Source organism: Dysidea avara, chromosome 9 (genome assembly GCF_963678975.1).
Source record: "Dysidea avara chromosome 9, odDysAvar1.4, whole genome shotgun sequence".
NCBI lineage: Eukaryota > Metazoa > Porifera > Demospongiae > Dictyoceratida > Dysideidae > Dysidea > Dysidea avara.
Window position 1 is genome coordinate 14,710,034 of NC_089280.1, and position 23,389 is coordinate 14,733,422.

Here is a 23,389-nt window from a genome sequence, read left to right on the forward strand (position 1 = left end):
CCAGCCTCAATTTTCCCTAACGATGATGAGGCAGTATTGGTTAGGTAAAACTAAGCCCAAACAAGCCTTCAGATCAACCCGAAATGCTTTCAACAAGTTGCTATGGAATTTTTTTTTTTTAAATACGGAATTTTCACTGACACTGAGTAACTGTTGTCTTCCAACAAGCGTAACTTGAAAACGGCTAAGGCTACATGCTTGATTTTTTCACTGTTCAACATCACTTCGGACCGGGAGGTGCCTTTTGGCATACCGCAGTACGTACAATGCATTCTTCATGGACTTACAGTACCAGTATCCTCCTTTATGTCCCATTCATTTTTGCTGACAGCGAAAGTGTTGATTTGGCGGTAGCATATGATGGCTTCCCTTCGTAATGGAAATTGTCCATATTTTTCATAGTGGCTACTTTGATTGCAGAGGTACATTTTGAACAGTTCTTGATTCATACTGCTGTGTAACGGGTTGAACATACTGTAGCAATTAACGAAGCATAATGGGTTGTTTCAGACAATAATTGATAGAACCATAGATATATGAGGGATTGGAAACAGCATCACATGCCTAGTATACTACCTGTACAATTGACATCACTGGTTAGATACGAGGCGCATTTCGCTTGCTTTTAAGTGCATGAAAAGACTAACATTTCTCTTTACTGTAGACTATCAGTGTAGGTTTAGTAGAATATGAAAGTTCTCTCAGGTTGAGCGATACAAGTTGCTTTGGTGGAAGTCACTGACTGGCCTTTCCCACAGAAGAAGCTCGTCATATCGTGCCGTTTCGGCATTGCTTCTACACCTACGTTTCTGTTCCTGTAGCAGCTGTGTACACCTTCTGGTATTGATGATACGTGGCTTTTTAGAACCCCTTTGGTCATTAGAATTGAACAGAATGGTTTGTAAGCCACACCTCTAGTTTAAACGCTGCATATTTCCTTGGTTACAACTTGGCTAGGTGTTGTTGTACCGTCATGTTTCTGTTCTCCTAACTCTGCACAGCTGTTGTCTAGCGTAACCATTTGTCTTTCAAGCTTTAATCTGATGCCAAAGCTATGGGACAAAAATAGTAGGAGGTAGCACACTTCACTCTTAGGTAGTAAAATCATTCTCGCAAAACCTTTAAAACTTCATTACGGGCCAATTAAATTAGTATACAATACAAATTACGGAAACCACCCATAACATTTGAAACAAGCCTATTTCTGGTGAGTGACGCCGTTTCCAATCCCTATTAGGAGTTGTACATTATCTATGATATAACTGGGGTACATGGTACCATTTCTTTTTTACTTTTGGTATGCGTGGATTGCAGAGGTGCTTTTTGAACAGTTCTTGATTCGAAATGCTGTGTAACAGGTTGAACATAGCTGACAATGGATACATCACTTTTCAGATGATAATCGATATAGCAGGAGCATTTCAGATGCGGTATGCGTGGATCACCAGTCATAATAAATTATTTACAAAAAAGTTAACAAACAAGTATATACACAAATTTTTTTGGAATTTTCAACTAGAGTAGGGACCATAGCACATCGATAAAAAGTCCTGAAACAAACTGGGAGTAGTGCATGATATTAAATCACAGTAATACAAAAATAAGTGTGATATCCCTACTGTGTATTTCATTATGGTATCTTGGGATATAACACTTCCTATTGTTTTACTGTGATTTAATATCGTGCACTACTCCAGCTTGTTTCAGTACTTTTTATTATATTATATAATTATTATATAAGTACTGTGCAGAAATCTACAAAAGATTGTAACGCACAGATATTAATCATAATTACAAAACATTAGCCAAGTGCCATAAATTTTTATCGATGTGCTATGGTCCCTACTGTAGTTGAAAATTCCATTTTTTTTGTGTACTTGTGTATATAGATATGAACAGTAAAACCACAGTATCCAGACATCAAATATTCAGGATTCTATAGTTTCCACACAAATTAATGCATAGGAAACTGAACAGCTGATAATCTACATGTAGTTTCTGTCCCAGTACAGAACTACAGTAAACTACAGGTACGGTACTGCTTAAATGTAATGTTGTCTCGTGAGTGCGAGTGATAAAACAATGAGCTAATAAAAGGGCATGGCACCCGCGAGTACTCATCCTGTTTTGTTTAGGATGAACACTCACGAGCGAAACGGGTGCCATGCCATTTCATTAGCTCGTTTTTGAATCATTCGCACTCGCACAAGATAAATCTACATTTGAACAATACTGTACTTACTTAAGTCAGTACAACATACTGTTACCAATGGTGCAATAGCATTATTTTACAAAAAGTCATTAATCAAGTCTCCTTTAAGTTTTTATGTGTGTTTATGCATTGTGAGCTCTTCATGACTCTTCTTATTGCTCCATAACAAACACTACACCATTAGAAATGCCCCTGTGGTGGTTTCAGCTTTGCAGCCCCACACTATGGGCCCATTTCCAAAATATAAAATGTGTTTTTGGCAGTATACATGTATTAGCCCTTGGGTAACCCCTGAATTTTGGGATATCTTTTATAATTTACATTAAAAAAAATCATTATACAGTACACACAAATAGTAGCAGATAAGTGCATATGTACAGTACCTGTGATGGCCTCAATAAATATCTGCCTTCCATAGTTGATAAACTTGAGTATCTTACATGTGGTCTTCCTCCAGCGTAAAAACCTTCATCTTCACAAAATCGTATTGGCATAGATGAAGAAATTTTTCTTTCCACTATAAAGGTGAGTACAATATTACATACTCAGGGAAATACATGCTATAGTTATACCACAGCTGTTAAGGCTCAGGGTGGCAAATCTTTGTGATATAAGTGATACATATAGTGTACCACTGCATGTACATGTACTAAGGGCACACAATTATAAAAACAAATCTCATTCCATTTGCATTGTGTATAGCATCCCATAATTATATGGTTTTTAAAGCACGGGCTAATAATCCTCAGAGCATTATAAAAATAACAACAAATCAAAGTGTATTATTTGTATTATTTATGCCTTCCCATCAAAGACATGAGCAAACCACATTCCCAGTACATTACTTGGGCAATGTGCTAGTTATACTCTGACTGGCACATTTGAGTGTCCATAAAAAAACAAAAACAGGTGTATACGTCTGAAATTTCTATGTACATTTTTCCTAGTAGTAACTGATGATTCATTTGAAAACTGTAGCCACCAGGATATACTAGACACCAATGATGTGCACAGCGGATATATTCGCTCCCAGAGCTTGACGATTAAAATAAGTGAATTTGCTTAGAGCTCTACCCAATTACTCTAATAGAGCACACAGAACAACACATCATATAATTAGAAATGAAATACTTCAATAGAACAATCTTTGTATAATCAAGTTGTCTGATAAAAGAGCCCCAGATATCACTGAGGGTCCACTAGCTGTAATACTATTAATCAGTATAGAGCATGTTTCTAACAAACCTCACAAAATTGCTCTAAAGTTTTGCATTTGTGATGCTTTTATTCTTCCTATTGGGCACAGGAAAACTCGTTAAGGTGTTTCTCACAACGTTTTAGATTGCATCATTAGCAAATTCTTGTTTATGCAAATATTTCCAAAGTTTCGTACAAAATATTACTGCATACGTACCTGCCAGATTTGGTGAGACATAGTGGAATATACCATCACTGGTTTCTTTCTGACATTCTTGTGCTGTCATAGTTTGCGGTGGTAGTAATAGTCCAACTTGATGTTGGTTAATATCAAAAGCTTCACTACCTTCTGATGGCTGCTGTAAATACAGTAAATTATAAACTCACACACCCAATCCTAGTTAATGATGCCATATACACCTTTATCTGTATTTAAGACCTACTTGATATGATCACTATCTTATCATGAAGCATGACATATTTTTTGTGCTTTTTTTGCAAAATAGAATGCACAACAAAAAAACCACCTTGAAAAGCATCCTTCGGCTCAAAACAACCTTCTGGTGGTTCTTTGCAATGAGTATTGGTCCATTATTCAGTATCAAGTGAAAAGGAAACAGCAAGTGTCTTTCACACAAAACTGAGCTTTGCCATTTTGTTCATATTGTAATTATTCATCATTATTATTTTGGCATAGTAAGTTTACAAGGAGAATCCTGCCTTGCTTTATGGGTCATTGTACATATCCGATTGATTTTTTCTTTCGTTTTCAAAAACCAGGCCATTTATAATGTCATTACGTATCCAAAGCCATTAAATCAGAGTCTGGTGCATGCTGCTTGTTGCTAATAAAACAAGTTTAAAGAAAAAAAATAGGAATTTTAAGTTCGATTAGGGATCATAGAAAAAAAATTGGGAAACAAGGGAGGTCGCCTACACCCTGTAGATATACTAGCGAACATTTAATCCCTAATTCAGTCTTGGGGATTAAATGTTCACTGGTATATCTGCAGGTGTAGGCGACCTCCCTTTTTTCCCAACCTTTTCTTTTCTATGATCCCTAATTGAACTTAAAATTCCTAAATTTTCCTTATACTGTACTTGTTTGTTTACTTTTTTGAAACATTATTATGACTGGTGAACCCACGCATCTGCCTCATCAAAAGAAAGGATGGCACCGGAATTAATGTTTTCGTCTGAACGCATGCACCAGCTATCAAAAACTGCTTCAAAAGTGCAGTGGTCACTACACTTCGCTTTCAGCTATGTTCAGCCCGTTACACAGCACTACAGACGAAAAACAGTAGAAGAAGACTTCAATAAGTGCCTCTGCAACAATCCAGTCACCACGAAAATATGATTCGCATACCCCAACTATCAATTACTGCTTCGAAAGTGCAGCGGCCAGTATACTTTGCTTTCAGCTAGGTTCAGCCCAGTACAAAGCGTCACAAATGAAGAACAGTGTTAGAATCATATCTACAATCAATCCGGTCACCACGGAAAATACGGACAATTCCCATTTATAAACGTTTTGCAGGGAAGCCATGCAACGTGCTACCGTGAATCGAAACCTTGGGCTGTCAGCAAAAAGAAATGGGACACAAAGGAGGACAAAGGTAAGTCCATGATACGTGCATTGTACGTACTGCAGTATGCCAAAAGGCACATCTTGGGACGAAGCAATGTCAAACAGTGTAAAAATCAAGCCCATACCCTTAGCTGTTATTGAGTTATGCTTGCCTGAAGGCAAGCAGGCAGGCAGGCAGGCAGGCAGGCAGGCAGGCAGGCAGGCAGGCAGGCAGGCAGGCAGGCAGGCAGGCAGGCAGGCAGGCAGGCAGGCAGGCAGGCAGGCAGGCAGGCAGGCAGGCAGGCAGGCAGGCAGGCAGGCAGGCAGGCAGGCAGTTAGTCAGTAGAAAATTCCATTGAATATATATTTTTTAATTTCGTAACAATTTATTGGAAGCCTTTAGGATTGTACTGAAGGAACTTTGGGCTCGGTCATACCTAACCAATACTGCCAAGGTGCCTGTGAAGCTGGTTTTTGGGTGAATTTTTTGGCTAGGAACACCCAAATCTCCATGATTCCTAATATTACTGCCGTACTGTATGATATATTATAAGCCAGGAAGTTTAATCCATTCTGGTTTCTTTTTGCTCTGTGATCATTGTATACAGGCAGGTTATCAAAATGCTTTAATAGAGCAGTTATGCCAATACTAATAATGCAGCCTATAATATACCCTGTACAACCTAGATTATGGATAGGAAAAAAAAACAACAGTTTAATTATCAGCTACTGATTATCTGTACAACTCTACTAATAATTCTACTCGGCCTAAATTATATCTCCTACAATTTTTTTGTTTATCTAGTTATACCAAGGAGGTGGCTACCAAGTAAGCTTTTATTGCATATACAAAAAGGTAATTTGCATCTTAATTACTATTGTTACAGGCCTAATACAGACATGTACGTATTGCTATATGGCCTGTGAACTGCCTGCTACAGGCAATAAGATGGTTACAGGTTGTTATTCAAAGATGGTGCATGGATCACTTAAATATACCACCAGCTTGTTGAAAGCACTTTCAAAGTATACAAAATATATACCTTACAAGCCTGTAAAAAAAATTACAAAGTCCTGTTATTTTTTGTGACTCACATAAGTGTAAATGTCATAGGCCCCTGTGTCTGTGAGTCTAACAATGCCACAGGGTTAAAATTCCCTTTAGTCCATGAAATTGGTCATCGTGTATGTTAGCAGCTGACCTACTATTAAACATGCAACAGGTCTGTATCACATTTTAGTATTGTAAATTGGTAACAAGCATGTGAAGTCCCAGGGATGTACTGTAGCAATGCTAAAATAGTATACTGTGACACACTATCAATACCGTATATGTGAATATTGACAGATTGTGTAGGATGAATTTTTTGCAAGAAATGTATCATTATATATATATATATATATATGAATGTAACGTACACTGTATGATGCCAGATGTTACTAAATGCTTGATGAGTAGAGTTGTAAAATACATGTACGTACTTTTAACAAAGCAGAATCTTCCAGTTGATCATCATCTTCAACAGTGTCAGACACTTCATTAACTACTGGCTTATCTTCTTCTGCAGGAAACGTTCCAGCAAAGAACTGAAAACTTTCTTCCTCTTGTGACTGTTTTGCATATATGAATAATGCAAACAGTTACTGAGAGTAATGCATTTATGTAGACATGCATGATCGTGCTAGTATGCATGTACAATGTACAATTAGTAATAAGGTATATGACAGTAATCACAAGAATTTTGTGTTTACTTGACTTGTGACTTGACTTGTGCCACAGGGGCACAGTATAAAATACATTTGTACCGTGGTACCATGGAGGATGCTAACACAACTTTCATTACCAGACTACCGCTTCATACGTATTATGCTATCAATTATGTACGAACAATTTTAACATATTCTTTTATTCTTCCACCAAGTTTCTTCCATCTGTTGCTTGCTTGATTAACAGCCAAAGAGTCTTCCTCCTGAAGACAAACATGATGCAATAACTACTGGTATATATGTATGCACAACATACACACATATTTCACTATACAGCGAAGTTTATAAACGTACTAAATCAAGAGTTAAACTATAGCAATCAAAAGAGGAAAGGGTTTAATACTACGCATAAAAATAACATTATAGAGCATGAAAAATATCATTAATGTTGTGCTTTACATACAATCAATGTGTTTATCTACTGCCTATTCTTTGTTCTTGAATATGGAAAGGAATGTGTCCTATGTTGTTAAGGACTCCAGGTGAAAGCAAACAGACAGTAGAATACAGTAGATACACCACTTAGCATCATGAACACGTTTAACAACTCAAACATATATATCTAGACAATAGTGAAAAGGTGCACACACTTCTTACTCTTTTGGTATCTTGATCATCAAATCTTGTCAGCACTGGTTCATCTCGAAGTCCCCTTAATTTCCTTTGAGGCTACAAAAAAGTAGTATAGATATACATAGAGTGTGTCACACACTGTACATTGCTACATGATACAAATAAAATAACTTGTGCTACTTCAAAAGAAAACAGGCACCCTGTCCTAGTGTTGAAACCAGGTGCACTACGGCCAGCTGTGGGCATGCACCTACTAAAAATTGTCAGCCAGCTGTGGGCATGCGCCTAGTTTACTGAAATTATTTTCCAAAAAAAATGTGTGTGTGCATGTGTAAATGTGACCCAGTCTGAGAAAACCGGTCTTATCGCCCATGTCAGCAGATTCGATTTTTCACCCAGGACACAAAGCTACATGAATAAACTATCTAATTCCACAATCAAAATCAGCTAGACTTGAGTGGTCTGGTTTTGCTGGCTGCTTTTCCAAGCCCAGTGGCGATCCGTACGTGCGGTGTGGGGCCTGGAACTCTGGTCAGCCAGGGGATGACTGTATGCGGTTGTACAACTCTGTAGTGTTGAATAAGTGCCTCTGCTGTGAATTTCCTTTCATTTTAGCCAATTTTGAGACCTCAATGGCCCAAAACTTGGCCTAATTCATCCCTACACCTTCCTTTTCAATTTTTGAACACCATCTTGCCCGCCTTCCAGGCCCCCCCCACCCATTTTGCAACTCGCCTGATACAGTCAACTTCGGTTTAAAAATTATCTAAAATGGCAGGAAACTTAGTTGTTGGCTACTTGCACAGTGGATGCTGTGGAAGGTAAGAAATTGGTATAAAACGTGTAAAAATTTGGTACACATAGCTTCAACCATTGGCAAGCTACAATAGACTAAATACTTAAAACCGACGTTTCTTGATACTTTTAAATAGGCGATAAGCCAGGTTTTCCCAGACTGGGTCACAAATTTGTATGTTTGTCTTTCCACACCCACATGAACATAAGCTAAAAGCAACTTGTGAGAAATGAAGGCTGTACAGCACCTCTATTAACCTTCCAGGTAGGTAAGCTTTCGTTTTGAGGTGGTTTATTCATGCCAGCTTGAAAAAAGGGTGAAGTGAGTTCCTGAAGACGTTATGAATGCTGGATGTAAAACAACAAAAATAGCATATCTAGCTTCATACACTACTAGAAATGACAAATTCCTTCGAGGCAAAAGGAGGTGTGTCCTGTACTTATGCAAGCAAAAATGAAGGGCAGCCTTAAGGCTTTCTCTAAACAATAAATATTTTGCATGAGAAAACATGACAGAGACACTGTAAAACAGCTGAGAAGATACTTCTGTGGTGTATTCGAATTACGCTTCCTTAGCAGTGCATAGCAACACGATTACCAAATTACAAAATAACTCATGGATTATGAAATACAATATTCACAAATTTAATTATCTAGCTACAGTGTAACTTAATAATATACATGGTTGATTAGCTCCCTATTTAGCTTAGTATTAACTGCATCCACCTGGTTTTTAGAAGTACAGTAGCACAACATCAACTTGTTTCCCTGTGTACGTGGATGAGAAAAAAGTCTGGTGAACATAGCATAGTAGTTGAAGATTGTGGGGAGGCTTCTGATTGGAAAAGATTGTAGATTGCCAATGATTACCATGCAATCCCATAGAAGCGCAAGCCTGGAATCAACATCATCCACACCAATTAACAATCGTTCCTCCAAACAAAAGCCATGCAAGAGAATCCCCAGAATCTGACTACCCTTCCCCATCTACAAACAAAGGGAAAATGGTTTGGCTATGAGAGGTTAGCCCAGTCTATCTCTGTAAAGATCTATATGTACCATAAATCAGGAAATTTCAATGTTGAAAATATTCATCGTTAAAATTTTCAACACCACAGATTTTGACAAACACCAACAAATTTATTATGGCAAATTTAAAACACAATGCAACTATCAAGGCAAAACACAAAACAAAAATACTGAAGTTAAAGGTTGTGTACATTTGAAAAGAGATAGCTGCTACATCTGCACTTGCTAAAGCCTAATAGCTACCCTGCAATTCAATTAAAGCAATATCTTCGTAGCAAGAACCAAAGCCAAATTCCCTCAAGGGTACAAAAATTTGTCGTAATTTTCATCAATGCAGTCAATTGCAAAATTTTTTTGACAACCAAATTTTTCCTGATTTATGGTATAGTCTACAGTAATTGATATAGCGCAATTTGATGTACTTCTAATCATTTGAATTTATTATTTACTTTCTATTAAACCACAAATAATGCACAGAAGCATGCTCTCAGTTGTTGTTTGGTAGTTTGTCTATCGTGTTTTCTTATGATACATAGCCTTCTGTTGGACATGCCCCTTCAACTCAAAAAAGATATAGCATTTTCAGTCAGCTGCTCAAAAACCAGTACACCCCATTTAGTAACCCATTAGGACAGTTCACAATGTTCTCAGGTAACCAGGTGTGTTGGCCTATAGCCAGCTATGGGGTTAAAAAATATTTCAATGTTGTAATGCACCAATCTAGTCATCAAAAACTTTACAAAAGTATTTGGATCTAGTCCATCAAGATTGTGATATGAAGTCTATGCAATACTGTTACCATTGTTGAAATCCCTTGCAGTTTCTTCATCAACCTTTCCCTGGCTGTTAAACTAATATTCAGATTACTAGAGGTCTCTGTCACTTCTTCAGCATTCATTTCCTCTACAGGAATGACTAACTGATCCAAACCATTGTTCTCTGTGGCCATGTTTCATCCGTTACAAACAAACAAACAACCCTATAATGAAATCATTTTCACAAGCATACACAACTATAATAATGTTTAGTAGCTGCTGCATAAGGTGAAAAAAACATGTCTTGGGTGTAAGCAATGTCGAACAGCAAAGAAATAAATCAAGTTGTTAACCATAACTGAGACACTGAGTTACGTTTGGCTAAAGGGATCAACCAGTCATTTAGTCAGTTAGTCAATCAGTAAAAATCCAGTTAAATACTTTATTTGAGAATTCCACAGAAACTTCTGATTTCGTCTAAACAGCACTGCCAAGGTGTCTGGCTAGTACTTGAGTTCATGCACCCATAGAAAAATATTCTTAGGAAACTAAATGAACTTCAGGCATAATTAAATGGTGCATATAGTGGTATGTGGGATAACAGACTTCCCTAACAAAGTATGAATTGTATTATGTACAAACATGCAGGTGACTACACAGCTTTGCACATATTCTGCATACATACAATTCCAGAACAAGAGGTTGACCACCCATTATCATACAGTGGATTTAAACAACTAAAAGATTGACCCGTTCAACCCCAGCACTTCAGTTTCGATATAAAGTATTATTAAAGTGCAAGTTGATATCAGTAAATTACACTTCACAATGTTGTTTGGTGTAGGGGTATGATGCACGACCAACATACTCTGATAGCAGTAGGTAATTTTGCTGATATGTTGCATGCACACTCACAAGTCAACATTGTTTGCTTGCCTTGCTTTCCCAGATGGCATAGTACTGGAGCTCTACAACACCATACCTACTACCCTCTACAGTTCCACAATTGCTAGAGGTTGGCTAAATATTCAAAGCAGGTAAATTAGCATGAGTTAAGTGGTACAACAGTGGTATTTGCTTCATGTTATTTGGAAGGTGTTTGGGGCTCTCAGCTCTTGTTAAATAACTAAAGATGTCACTTAACATAATGCGGTTGGTTGAGTGGATGCAGACGGAAGGTTTAAGATAGACACGATGACTGTAGCCTGGTTTTCTGAGTCGTCATGTGATGAAATATGGTTGTACCTGCGTAATGTTGAAGAGGATAAATCCTTCATATTTCTAAAAATGCCAGGAGGTGGCTAGTTTCACAGGAAACATTCACGATAACTAACAGAGCACCGTATATTAAAGTACAATGCGGAATGTACATGTTGCTAAGTGTTAACAAAGTCAGTACACAATTCCGGGTACGTACCCCTAGCGAGGATCTACCCACAAGACTCATGGCATACACATGTGTCCAGAGCCAGTCCGGTCATCTCTAGCTGCTTTCTGTATAACTGGAAAGCAGCTGGAGATGGTGGACTATAAAATATTTATTGTTTAGAGAAAGCCTCAAGGCTGCCCTTCATTTTTGCTTGCATAAGTACACTCAAAGGAATTTGTCATTTCTAGCAGTGTATGAAGCTAGATATACTATTTTTGGTTGTTTTATTGTTTTACATCCACATGAAAGGCATTCATAACATCTTCAGGAACTCGCTTCACCCGTTTTTCAAGCTGGCATGGGTAAACCACCTCAAAGCAAAAGCTGGAAGCGGAAAGATTGAGCCTCTCTTAATTTTTGTGATACCAGTCAAGATCCTAGTAATACTTGCAGGAAATTTGCAGCTCTAGCCTTTCTATGCAAAACTCTTTATATGGCTTTTTAAATTTTATTTCCCCACCCCTTGCCACCACCCCTAGCACTTATATGCTTGACAAATAATAAAATCAAATCATAGTGTGATTCACAAAGTTGTACATCAATACCAGGCATCACTTTGGTGGTTACAAAGCTAGATTGTATTTAATATGTCATAGGGGTATGTAATGATCTGCACTATCCCTGAAAACGGATCATATGGAAACTTAGAAATTCAAAGTATGACATAAAAATTCAAACTAAAGGTGCAGTTATGGCTCAGAAAGGTGTTAATGTACGAGGCCAAGTTCTAGCACCCAGCCTATAATGCACTTGAATACTATGTAGTACAGTAACTTACCTCCCTTCAACTAATAGTTGTATATCACTCCAGTTGTCGACCAAGTAGCCACGGTAACGTCTTCCTATTTTTCGCGCGAGCGTTTATTCAACAATTTATTTATTCGTAGACGCCTCCTGTTATTCATTCCATAGCTGTTTTTAAGAAGACTAAACTAGTGGTGTATGCATATGATGGTGACTCTATGGTAAGGTGGTGTACATATTACGTGTCTCTATGGTGTGTGCTGTCTGACTGAACAGTAAAAATGCATGACCTCGCGGAGCGGACCTTGCTAGGCGCTTATTGCTTAGCTTATTGTTATTATTATTACTCGGCTCCTTGTGTTTTTATCTTTTCCACCAATTAATCCAAGTAGATCATTGACACACATCAGTCATCTACAATCACCAAGGTCATTTATCTGCCTCTGGAAGCGTTTATGTGCTTGTACATTGTTTCAGAGCAGTACACTAGATGTTATTTTGCTTTTTATTTTATTTCAGGCAGTAACTTTACACACGGATCTTGGGGATATCAAGTTGGAATTATTTTGTGATTTAACTCCAAAGACTTGTGAGGTTGTTTCTATATAGATATACAGTGTCATTTACACCTAAATCTGTAATAATAAAATCATTTTAAGTATAGTCATTATTTGTTATTTTAAAATTTGTATCAGGTCCTCCTCCAAAAAAATTATGTTATGGTTTTTGTAGAAATATTTCCAGTAGTGTATATACAAGAATCGTGTAGTACACTATTTTCACTTGGTGTTTTTAAAAACGTTTGGTAGCTAGTGCTAATTAGTAGTGCACTGTAAACAAGAAATTCTGGTACCACCCACTCCTTGACATTTCTGGTGAAATACATTAGGATTTCAATTAAATGTCTGTTACGCATGTAAAAAGCAAGCTGTTGCCTGTTAATTGTATTCTACCAAACCCTAATCTTTCAGCAATAGGCAGGCAGTGCCAGACTATAGTGTTTCACTGATTTATGGAAATCACCCAACCTTTAAAATTAAGAAAGTGAAAAAATTACTATACCTCAGAGTGGCACACCTGCAACTATGGCCATGTCCTTGCATGATAACGTCGCTGCTCTTTTATTTTGGACTACTCAGCGAATTGCCTATAACTACCCTGGTGTGTTTCAAGGAAGTATTTTATTATAGGTACAAGGTACTCCTGGTAGTAGGCTACTGTACATATATACCAAACATGTGAAACTCAACCCAGTGATAGCTGTCCATATAATCTGATTGTGTCCTGAAAGTAATTTAAAGTGAGATTCTACATGTTTTACAGGTATAACTAATCACTGGACTGGACTACTGGATCGATATATTTTTAGTTTTTACACATGGATTTATTGAGTCATGCTAGGTATGGGCTTTCAGCAAACATTCAGCCCACTAATAAATCATGAATATAGAGCAATGCAATAACCAGAAACTAACTTCTATTAATTTCATAACTATTTATTATGCTGTGCCTCACTTATAAGTCTTACTGTTATGCCGCAGGGAATGTGATAACAATAGTTAATCAACGATTAAGTACTGGAGATAGCAGTAAGCTTGTACCGTATAGTAAAAAACTTTGGCGGTAAAAAACTTTGGCAAATTTGGCGAACAGCGTTCAATTCGCCAAAGTTTTTTTCGCCAATTATTTTAGATGGTCACTCGAGCACATTGAGTAACTAGACCTTGAGATGAAGGTTAGCTCATATCACCACGCAATAAAGATCAAGCTGACTTTGGAGATCTTCTTAGGAATGTGTCCCACAGTTGCAAGCACTCATTGGCGAGCCGCGGAATTCCAACCGGCTTCCCGTTTGCATGTCAGCTAGTTCATCGTCTCGCGATGGATTTGGCCAAATACTTTGATATATGTGATAACCTCTGCTACTGGAGTTCACTGAAAAAGTAAATACGGTCGCTCGCCTCTCAGCATTGCAGGCTCGATCGCAGGAGATAGCGAAGCACGCCTTTGCTAACACGTCGTTAGATCAGTAGCTACATATTAGTACTACAACAACAACGCTAGCTACCTATACACTTACTACACTACTTAACTGATGAGTTGACACCTTGTCGTTATCCTTACACACCGCATAGTAAAAACTTTGGCGATTATTATTTCAATCGGCAAGTTTTTTCTGCCAATTTTTTCAACAGAGGGGTTTCGTCACACTTTTTTACCGCCAAAGTTTTTTACTATATGATACGATGGAATTCTAATAAATTTGGTCACATATACTATTCACATAGGCCAGCTTGCACATGTAAGAACTATCATGATGGCAGAAAAAAACCTACAGTTGTGTAATGATTGGAAGGAAGTTAGATAAGATAGCTTGTCCTAGGGATAGATGGCTTGTGTCTCAGATGGTCTACATCACTCTATTTTATTCACAGATATCACTGGCAAGTTGAGTTTTGGATAACCATTACTATCACATTCCATGCGGCCACAGATACTATACTTACAAAGGATTGGCAATGCACATAACAAACCGTTCGACAATCCTCGTTATGGTCACGTGAGTTGTTACATAAGTGAGCGTGTCTATTGTCATAGATACGGCTGAGACGACAGCTGTTCCCAGTGCTGTTATTCGAAAATAACGAGGATTGCAAAATATTATTGTAGCGAGTTACAACTGCAGGCCCATTTTGTCATCGCCAATGGACGAGATCCAGTGACTTGGCTGCAGCTGAGCTGTGATGGTGGAATTAACACTATAATCCGAGCTGGAATCTCACCTGAAAGGTCCACAAATGGATTATACTGCTGGTATGTGATATCAATATGATGATGTACTACTAATAAACCATGAAAGTGCACCCGGCGATTGTATGGAGTAAAAATCGAGGTAAAATCGATCAATCTGCCTGTGTAACTTGTATTCTTGAGTTTTGGCATACTTCTACTCCCTGCAGTCTATTTCCTATTGAGTAATTTCACTATCAGATCAGTATATGAAATTGTCATACCTCTACTTGTGAAAGATCCCTCCCATTTTCATGGGTACTGCACCCACGAAATCTCTAGTGCCATGAAATTCTGATATGCATTTCATTATTAGTAAATACAGAGAAAAAGGCATTACGCCTGTGAGTCCTGCTCATTACAATAAACAATTACATTAAGAATAAAAGTCAGTTATCAATCATAATTTTAAAATTGTCAGTAGAATTAGACGACACTACATAATTGGGCAAATTATTCCATGAGTTGGTGGTTCTTACTGAAAAGAATTTGCTGCGAAAGTTCTTTTGGGCATGAGGTTTGAAAAGTTTAAAGTCGTGTCCCCTTGTGACACTTGACAAATTCTGGTGAAAGAATAATCCAGGTTGTAGATTGACATTCCCATGTAAGATATTATATACAATTATCATGTCAGCACGATGCCTTTGATAAGACAATGTAGGAAGCTTGAGGGTAACCAGACATTCATCATACTCTAAACTGGACAAATTCTGAACACATTTAGTGGCTCTTCTTTGCACTCTTTCCATCCTATCACAATCTCCAACATTTCACAGCCTATGAAACAAATCATCAAATGACTTTCATGTTACATTCATGATTTAACTTCGATGGCATGGCTGTCATAAGCATTTCATGGTTTAATGCTCTGGTATAGTGCGTTAACTACAGTATGTGTCTGCATTGGTTGAGAGGTCAGCAACCCCAAGTAATTAACACCAAATCTGGAGTGAAAGATTTCAGATTTCAAGAATTGACGTACGAGATTTAGAGCTTGTTGCTGACACCTCAGCACTGAGTAGTTGCAACTGATCATACAAGCTGTGATAGATGCGATTGTTATTAAAATGCTGTGTCAATTTCATTACCCTCCCGAGCTAGTGATTTTTCTGTGACTATGAAATCAATTCTAAGAGGGAATTCAACAAAACCATCTATGACATGTCTACATTTCATGGCTGTTCCTTAAGAGTACATGGCTATATTGATCTGAATAATATGTCAGGTTTCGTAACAGAATAAAAGCATCTTAAACAGCAAGTTGTATTATTGTTACAGCAATAACCACTGTTTGTAGAGTCTACAAAAGGGTGGAAACATGCTATCAACAATAGTTGGTATGTGGTTGTGCTATTCAGTATACTGTGCTTATTTTGTACTGATACAGAGTCTGAACTGCAGTGGAGAATACTGAACATGATGTGCCGAGGTAGTATCAGGCAAACTCATTTTGGTTCATGGCTACTAAATAACAGTTATTGTATTTGTCTATAATGTATGGTGTGCATATACATTTTGTTCATGATTGATACTGGCGACGCCAGGTTTATATGCTACCTTCAGTGTGACATGGGTACATCAATTCGATATCCAGTGGACCAACTGTTTTGTTATATCCATGTAGGCTCTTGATTCACTACTGTATGCACCAATACAAACTACGTTGATGTCTTACATATAGTGTGCTTCACTACTAGCAGCTTCATTTTGCTTCCACTACTCTCTTCCTCACTGCGTCTAGATAAAATGACCAGTGGTGGATGGCTGTACACCAGTGACTGTGACTTCAGGGCAATACATTGAGTTGCTGGATCACATGTATTGATGGAAAAGGCCACATCTGAATTTGAGCTCATGCATGTTTGCATTGCATTACCATAACATTAAGCTCTCTTATGCTGTATAGTAACTTGCTGTTTCTTCTCCCACTACTATGACAAAACTCCACAAATCAACATAATGAAATGACTTCAAAATGAGCTTCAAATCACAACTTAGGAAATAATTTTAGCCTCTATAAAACAAAGCACTGCACTTTGCTAATGGTTTCAACTATTCTGTTATAAACTGTGTTCAACAAAGCGGTTTTGTTTCTTTGTCAGTTACTTTGAAGAAGGTTGTACATCAATAGAGAGAACTTCCCATGCTACGGAAGAAGAAACGAAGAAGCTTGTGCGTCTAGTAACCGGGCAGAGGGCACGTAAAGACCATAACGAGGACTGAATATGACATCACTATTGTTTTGATCATAGTGTTGCACCGATATGGGATTTAGCCGATATTCCGATAACCGATATACTGGACAAGGAAAGAGCCGATAATTTTAGCCGATCCGATATAAAATATATATTTGACAAGTTTCTTAATCAGTGTAGCAATACATAGTAGTTGAAAATACAAAAAATAAATGGATGTAATTTATGGTACTCAAAACTGCTTAGTGGTGTACAGCTATAGCTACTGTAGTAAAAATACATCAGAACTAGATACGCGTAATAAAGTAAATAAACCAGTAGTCACACAAGACCAACTGTATACAGTCACAGTGGTAATCACTAAACTACTTACTAGTATTTGTACTGAGAGCCAACTAGGCAAAAATTGTTTTGAATGAAAAGCAGGTCTTCAGTCAAAGTAGGTAAAATTCTGTTCCTCTTATCATCATGTAGATTACCTGCTGCAGAGAACAGCCGTTCTGAAGGAACTGATGTTGCTGGGGGACATAAGTAGTGTTGTGCCAGAGTTGCCAGCATAGGAAACCTTTTCTTATTTTGACCCCACCATGTGTAAGGATTGCCAGTCTTGTAATCCAACAGTGGTTCACTTAAGAACTTCTCCACTTCTGATGTGGTAGCAGGAGTATCACCAGTAGAGTCAGTAATTATTTCAGAGATGACATCAAGTAAAACTGCACTTTTGAGCGGACACGTTCTCTTTGGTTGGCTGGGACCAGGTTCTTCAGCTGCAGTCTCACTAGCCATATCAACAGAACTGCTCATTTCCTCAACCAGCATCTCTTTGACTGTGGCCTTGATGATATTCCCCGAAAAAAATTTATCTTTGAACCTGGGGTCCAACAAAGTAGCCAAGGCCAATTCTTTCTTTTCTTCTATCCCTGCAAAGCGAGACTTTAAAGATTTCAGCAGCTCACCTTTCATTGTTTGAACACCGCTATCATCGTTGTTTTTCTCAAGTGTTATGGTTAGTATCCTTATGTATGGAATGACAATTGATATTGAAGCCATATCTGCTGATATAGAACGTGTAATTTCCTCTACAGGACTTAAAATATCGACACATTTCTTCATTAATTCCAATTGATGTGGTGTAAGCTGCTGGATATTGCCAGTTTCTGCACAGTAGGCTGCCAGTGCCATTTTTTGCTCCAGAACAGATTGAAACATAAATAAGGTAGAATTCCATCTAGTTACGACATCTGATTTAAGCTTGTGTTGTGGTACATTTAAACTATCTTGTATTCTTTTCAGGTTGTAGCAGGCAACTGAAGAACGATGAAAATGTCCCACTATGCTACGACATATTGCTATTATATCATTTATGGCTCTTTGTACAAATAGTCCATCTTTTATTACTAATTGCAGAGAATGTGCAAAGCAACCAAAGTGCATAAAACAGGCATCTCTCACGGCTTTTACCATATTGCTTGCATTGTCACTCACAACAACATGCACTTTATCCCGAGATATCTCCCAGTTTTGAAGCATACTCTCCATTTGTGCTGCAATGTACTCACCAGTGTGAGCTTCTTGTATTGGCTGTGCATGTAGGACAGCAGACACCTTTACAAATGCATCATCAATCCAGTGTGCAGTTAAACTTAACAAACAAGTTATATTAATACTACTGCTCCATATATCTGTGGTGAAGCTTATGTACTTGGCCCCACCAACCAACTTATATACTTCATCTTTCATGCCAGTATAAATTTTAGGTATAATGGTATCTGTGAAATACTTACGACTTGGACACTTGTAGCGATGCTCCAGAGTTTGCAACACCCTTTTGAAGCCAATGTCTTCAACCATTGATAATGGTTGGCAGTCTACTGCTAGCATCTCACCAATCCTTTTATGCACACGCTGAGACCTGACATCGTTTATATCCCATGGCTTCGACAGTTCTTGCGTTTCTTCAAGTGACAATTGCTGTTCAAGCTTCCTTTTACGTGTTTGCTTCTGAGGTGGAGTTTCTTGAGACTCTTTTCGTTCAATATACTGTTTATTGATGTCCGGATGTTTAGCGAGATGGCTCACTAGATTTGTAGTAGTGTAGGACTTTGTGCTACCTCCTCCCCTCGAAACTTTCGCCTGGCAAGTGTTGCAAACAGCGTATTTCGTGTCCTCAGTCACCACGAAAAACTCCCAAATGACGGAGCGCTTCTTCGCCATTTTATTTTACAACAATGGAAATAATACGCATGCGCAAGCCTCACGTGACTATCGTATCGGCTTACTTTTAAAAGATCGATCCGATCCGATACCGATATCCAGAAAATCATGCCGATATATGGTTAAACCGATAACCGATCCGATTATCGGTGCAACACTATTTGATCATGCATTGCCAATCCTTTGTAAGTATAGTATCTGGGGTGCGGAACAATAGTAAGGAGTGTTTAAGTGATGTAGAACATGATATGAAGTAGTGAAATCCTTAGAAGAGAGTTTTTGCTTATTCCACTACTCAGCTCAGCAGGCTGAAGGTCTCCTGAAGGCCATTTGCTACAGTGTAGCAACATTCAATAAATCTAACCTTAGCATGTGTAAAGACAAAAATAATGTCAGTCCAGTGTTCCAGCACAGTAGTCTAGTCCAGAGCTGTGTGATAATGTGTGATTATTGAAAAAAACAACAGTATTTTCATGGTGAATTTGTGGTACTAGTTAATTTCTGGATCTGCATGTACTATACTGTGACAGAAAATCTGCATAGCGGCATGTTTTCGTACAAGTAGATATGAAAATTTCTACTATAAACTCTATTGTATTGTTTATATTTACAGAATTTCCTAGCTTTATGTGCTAGCGGTTACTACAATGATTGCAGTTTTCACAGGTACTGTATAATATTGAATATAAATATTTGCTATTATTTTAATTGGCAGAAATATAAAATCATTTATGGTACAGACTGGAGATCCAACAGGTATTGTATGTAATATGTTATTAAGTTTTTAATGAAAATAAGATCTGATGTACAATATGAGAAATTTCAATGTCTAAGTACAGTATTTACACTTGTACATAATTCTTACACAAATTGTGATTTACAATAGCTTGCATTAACTCTGTGGTCATGATTCTGGAGCTTTTTATAATGTACAAATAATCAATACTAAAGCTGAACTGCATTTGTCTTTGAAACTTGGTTCCTAATAATTATTGGCTTTATGCTTATGGCAATTTCAAATGTTGTAGGTACTTTTTCTCATTGATTTCAAGGATTTGGAGCTACGATAACCAAAAAAATATTTAGACTAGTGTTCCACTGATAATTGGATCAGTATCGAATTGGAGCCTACATTGGGCATTTTGGTATCAATCAGTATTGCTTATTTAGGTATTCCAATACCAATAAATAGCCACTCGTGCCAATCGTCATCATTATAATTATCATCATAAATGCTATGCTATGCTTTTTATTCACCACTCTTTCTACCACTTACAATAGTGTTAGTACTCTAGTTAACAGTAATTTGGTAGCTATAGTAAGTGAGCAGTATATACATAATCTATAAATGACTGTAACACATCTATCTCTCTGTACACAAAGTAAGCTCCTTTTTGACATCGCATATAACCAGATTACTCACCACACTGGTGCTGTAATCTCGCATGTCCAGGGGCGTAGGCAGGATTTCCAAAAGGGGGGTTCTGCCCTAAGTATAGAATCTCCACAGAAATATGCCTATGTGCTACAACTTACTAGAATCTGGCCTTCTAGATTCTGCATGGATTCTTTTCGAAAAAAACTTTAGAATGCCACCTGAGGTAGCACTTTTACGCTTCATTTATTTCGTAGGTGTGCACATGTAAACACGTGTACACGTGTAAACATGTGTATTCTTATAAATTTATTCGCAATAGCGAGTAGAGGTACTTGAATTCCTCTGCCTGAAGACCTGTAGCTACCCATTTCAGTGGATTTGTGTAAGTTAATTCAGTTCTAGTTAACCAGTATCACGATTTAAAAAAACTTAACTCTGAAAAGGGGGTTCGTCCGAACCCTTTGAACCCCCCCTGGCTACGCCCCTGGTGTCTGCTACACCTAGTTTATGATTCTTTTGCTGATTTGTGATAACAGTTGGAAACAGGAGACTCATGTGTCCTTTTAGCAGGTCAGTTATAAGATTTTTGCCCTATAGTAAACCCACTGCAACAAGTATTGTGTCAAGTGAAGTTATCATGAAATGATTGATACTTGCCTACTGTAGAAGGCTTAACATTGCTGACATGTGTATGAATACTGATGACTCTCTTCTTATAACTGCAGTGAAACCTCACTTAGTGGCCACCTCTTTAATGCTGCTTCTAGTACTGCTGGGTGTAATTATGACCTCATTGATAAGAACACCTTATTAGTCAGGCCATAACTTTGAAGCTGTGAAATATGGTGCAGCCTTAAAAAGCTGGGTGAAAAAAGTTGTGAAATCAAAGGTGGCGGCCAAGAAATGGCTGCAATGATGTTGATGCTAATGATATTTTAACAATGCACATAGCCATTATTAAAATTTTAGCATTAACATTATTGCAGCCATTTCTTGGCCACCACCTTTGATTTCAAAACTTTTTTCACCCAGAATTTTTAAGGCTGCACCATTTTTTCACAACTTGGCTATTTTTGTGTGAATTTCACTTCTTTTGTACTTTATATGGCCCCAAAACCAGCGTATGGCTGACTTTGAGGTTTGTGTTTACTCACAGTTCTTCTTTTCTATGCAGGCACAATGATGATTATTGAAGGCAGACTTATAAATGTATTGCATGCAGTGCATGATTTTTCAAGTTATTCCTATACTTGGTTTACCATGTATCTGTGACAGAAGTTAGATTTTTTTTTTTAACATGAATGAACTCCCATGACTCCTTGGATATTCCTCAGATTCACTGCAAACTTGGTACGTGAATCCACCGTTACATGCTCTTCATTTCTGCTAATGATCGAGGCAATCGAGTTACATACACTTTTGCGTTTTATAGCAATTTTTGCAAAATGTGCGAAAATAAATCCAAGCCCCCTGTATGGCATAAGAAGAAAAAACGAAGAAATTAAACAAAACTTTGAACACCCATATCTCTCAAATAGCTGTTGCGAATTTAATTTAATTTGCTGTGTGGTGTACTCTACCTGGTGGACAGCTATAATGCAAAAATGCTGAGAAGGGGCCATGAAGCTATGCACGTGTGAAAGCTGTTTTCTTTCTTCCTGTCAATATACTGACAGTGTGGTGGGCCGGCTTTCTTGGCCGCACGACACACTACCGTGTGTCTTGATATATGCATGCTTGCTCTTGTGTTTTTGTCATGCTTCTCCATTAAGCATCAACTTGAACAATGGATTATGTATGCCATGGTATGAAATTATTATTAATGGTTCATATTTTTCAGGGACAGGAAAAGGCGGAACAAGCATATGGAATAAGAAATTTGAAGATGAATTTCATGATAATTTGAAGGTACATATTAAACTATTTAACATGCATATGAGTGCTATAGTAATGCATTTTACTCACAATAGCACAATGCTCGAGGAATAGTTTCAATGGCAAATAGTGGACCAGACACCAATGGGTCTCAGTTCTTTATCATTTATGGAAAGCAACCAAGTTTAGATATGAAGTATACTGTGTTTGCTAAGTAAGTACAATGGTGTAAACAGCATTGTGAAGGTTCATAAACATTTTATTGTATGCAAAAGTAGTGTCAAATGCTATGTTAATCTTGTTTTGGTAGGGTAATTGATGGTTTTGATACAGTGGATGATTTAGAGAAGTTACCTGTGGATGACAAATCATTCCGACCCAAATCTGAAGTGAAAATTCGACGTATAACTATACATGCTAATCCTTTAGCAGACTAAATGCATTGACATATACTGTACCTATACTGAAACTACTGCATGTACTGTCAATTTGAATTTTCTATTATGGGCTATGAATTATGGATTATGCCATAAACAAGTGGCTGTTACTCAAGTGTGAATGGTACAAACTAAGAATTGTTTCTTACCACCAGGATAAATAGCAAGTACGTATATTTGGTCAGTACAAAATTATATCAATGGTGGTGGTTTTAGTTGGTGGCTACATTCTTTAAATCTAATTTTGCAAACATTTAGTGGGAGCAAAATTATATAAATGGTGGTTGGGCTTTTCTGGCCAAAATGATCACCCTAGACTTCATGGCACCTTCACAGTATTGGTGAGGTATAAGCAAGCCCAAAAGTGATTCAGTATGACTTGAAATGCTTCTAAAAAGTTACTATGAAGTTTTTATTTTCTGATAACTG

At 37.6% G+C, this 23,389-nt stretch overlaps 2 protein-coding genes across 5 annotated transcripts in view; one reads left to right on the plus strand and one right to left on the minus strand.

Annotated features, from left to right (window-relative positions):
• Positions 1-12,193, minus strand: part of LOC136266006 (coiled-coil and C2 domain-containing protein 2A-like) — a 73,927-nt gene extending 61,734 nt beyond the window's left edge. For all 4 annotated transcript variants that reach the window (XR_010705860.1, XM_066060957.1, XM_066060958.1 and 1 more), the window contains exons 1-7: positions 12,106-12,193; positions 9,943-10,122; positions 7,344-7,415; positions 6,869-6,949; positions 6,462-6,590; positions 3,627-3,768; positions 2,596-2,729 (exon numbers count right to left, since the gene is read on the minus strand). Coding sequence is in view for 3 of the 4 variants with exons in the window: in XM_066060957.1 (XP_065917029.1) it covers positions 2,596-2,729; positions 3,627-3,768; positions 6,462-6,590; positions 6,869-6,949; positions 7,344-7,415; positions 9,943-10,092 (708 nt within the window). In the remaining variant the exon portion in view is untranslated. The remainder of the gene's footprint in view (positions 1-2,595; positions 2,730-3,626; positions 3,769-6,461; positions 6,591-6,868; positions 6,950-7,343; positions 7,416-9,942; positions 10,123-12,105) is intronic.
• Positions 12,184-23,046, plus strand: LOC136266015 (peptidyl-prolyl cis-trans isomerase-like 3). Its single transcript, XM_066060972.1, has 7 exons — positions 12,184-12,292; positions 12,591-12,665; positions 19,884-19,936; positions 19,986-20,026; positions 22,489-22,556; positions 22,619-22,737; positions 22,834-23,046. Exons 1-7 carry the CDS (start codon positions 12,290-12,292, stop codon positions 22,958-22,960), a joined length of 486 nt encoding a protein of 161 aa, XP_065917044.1. The 5' UTR covers positions 12,184-12,289; the 3' UTR covers positions 22,961-23,046.
• The last annotated feature ends 343 nt before the right edge of the window (positions 23,047-23,389 follow it).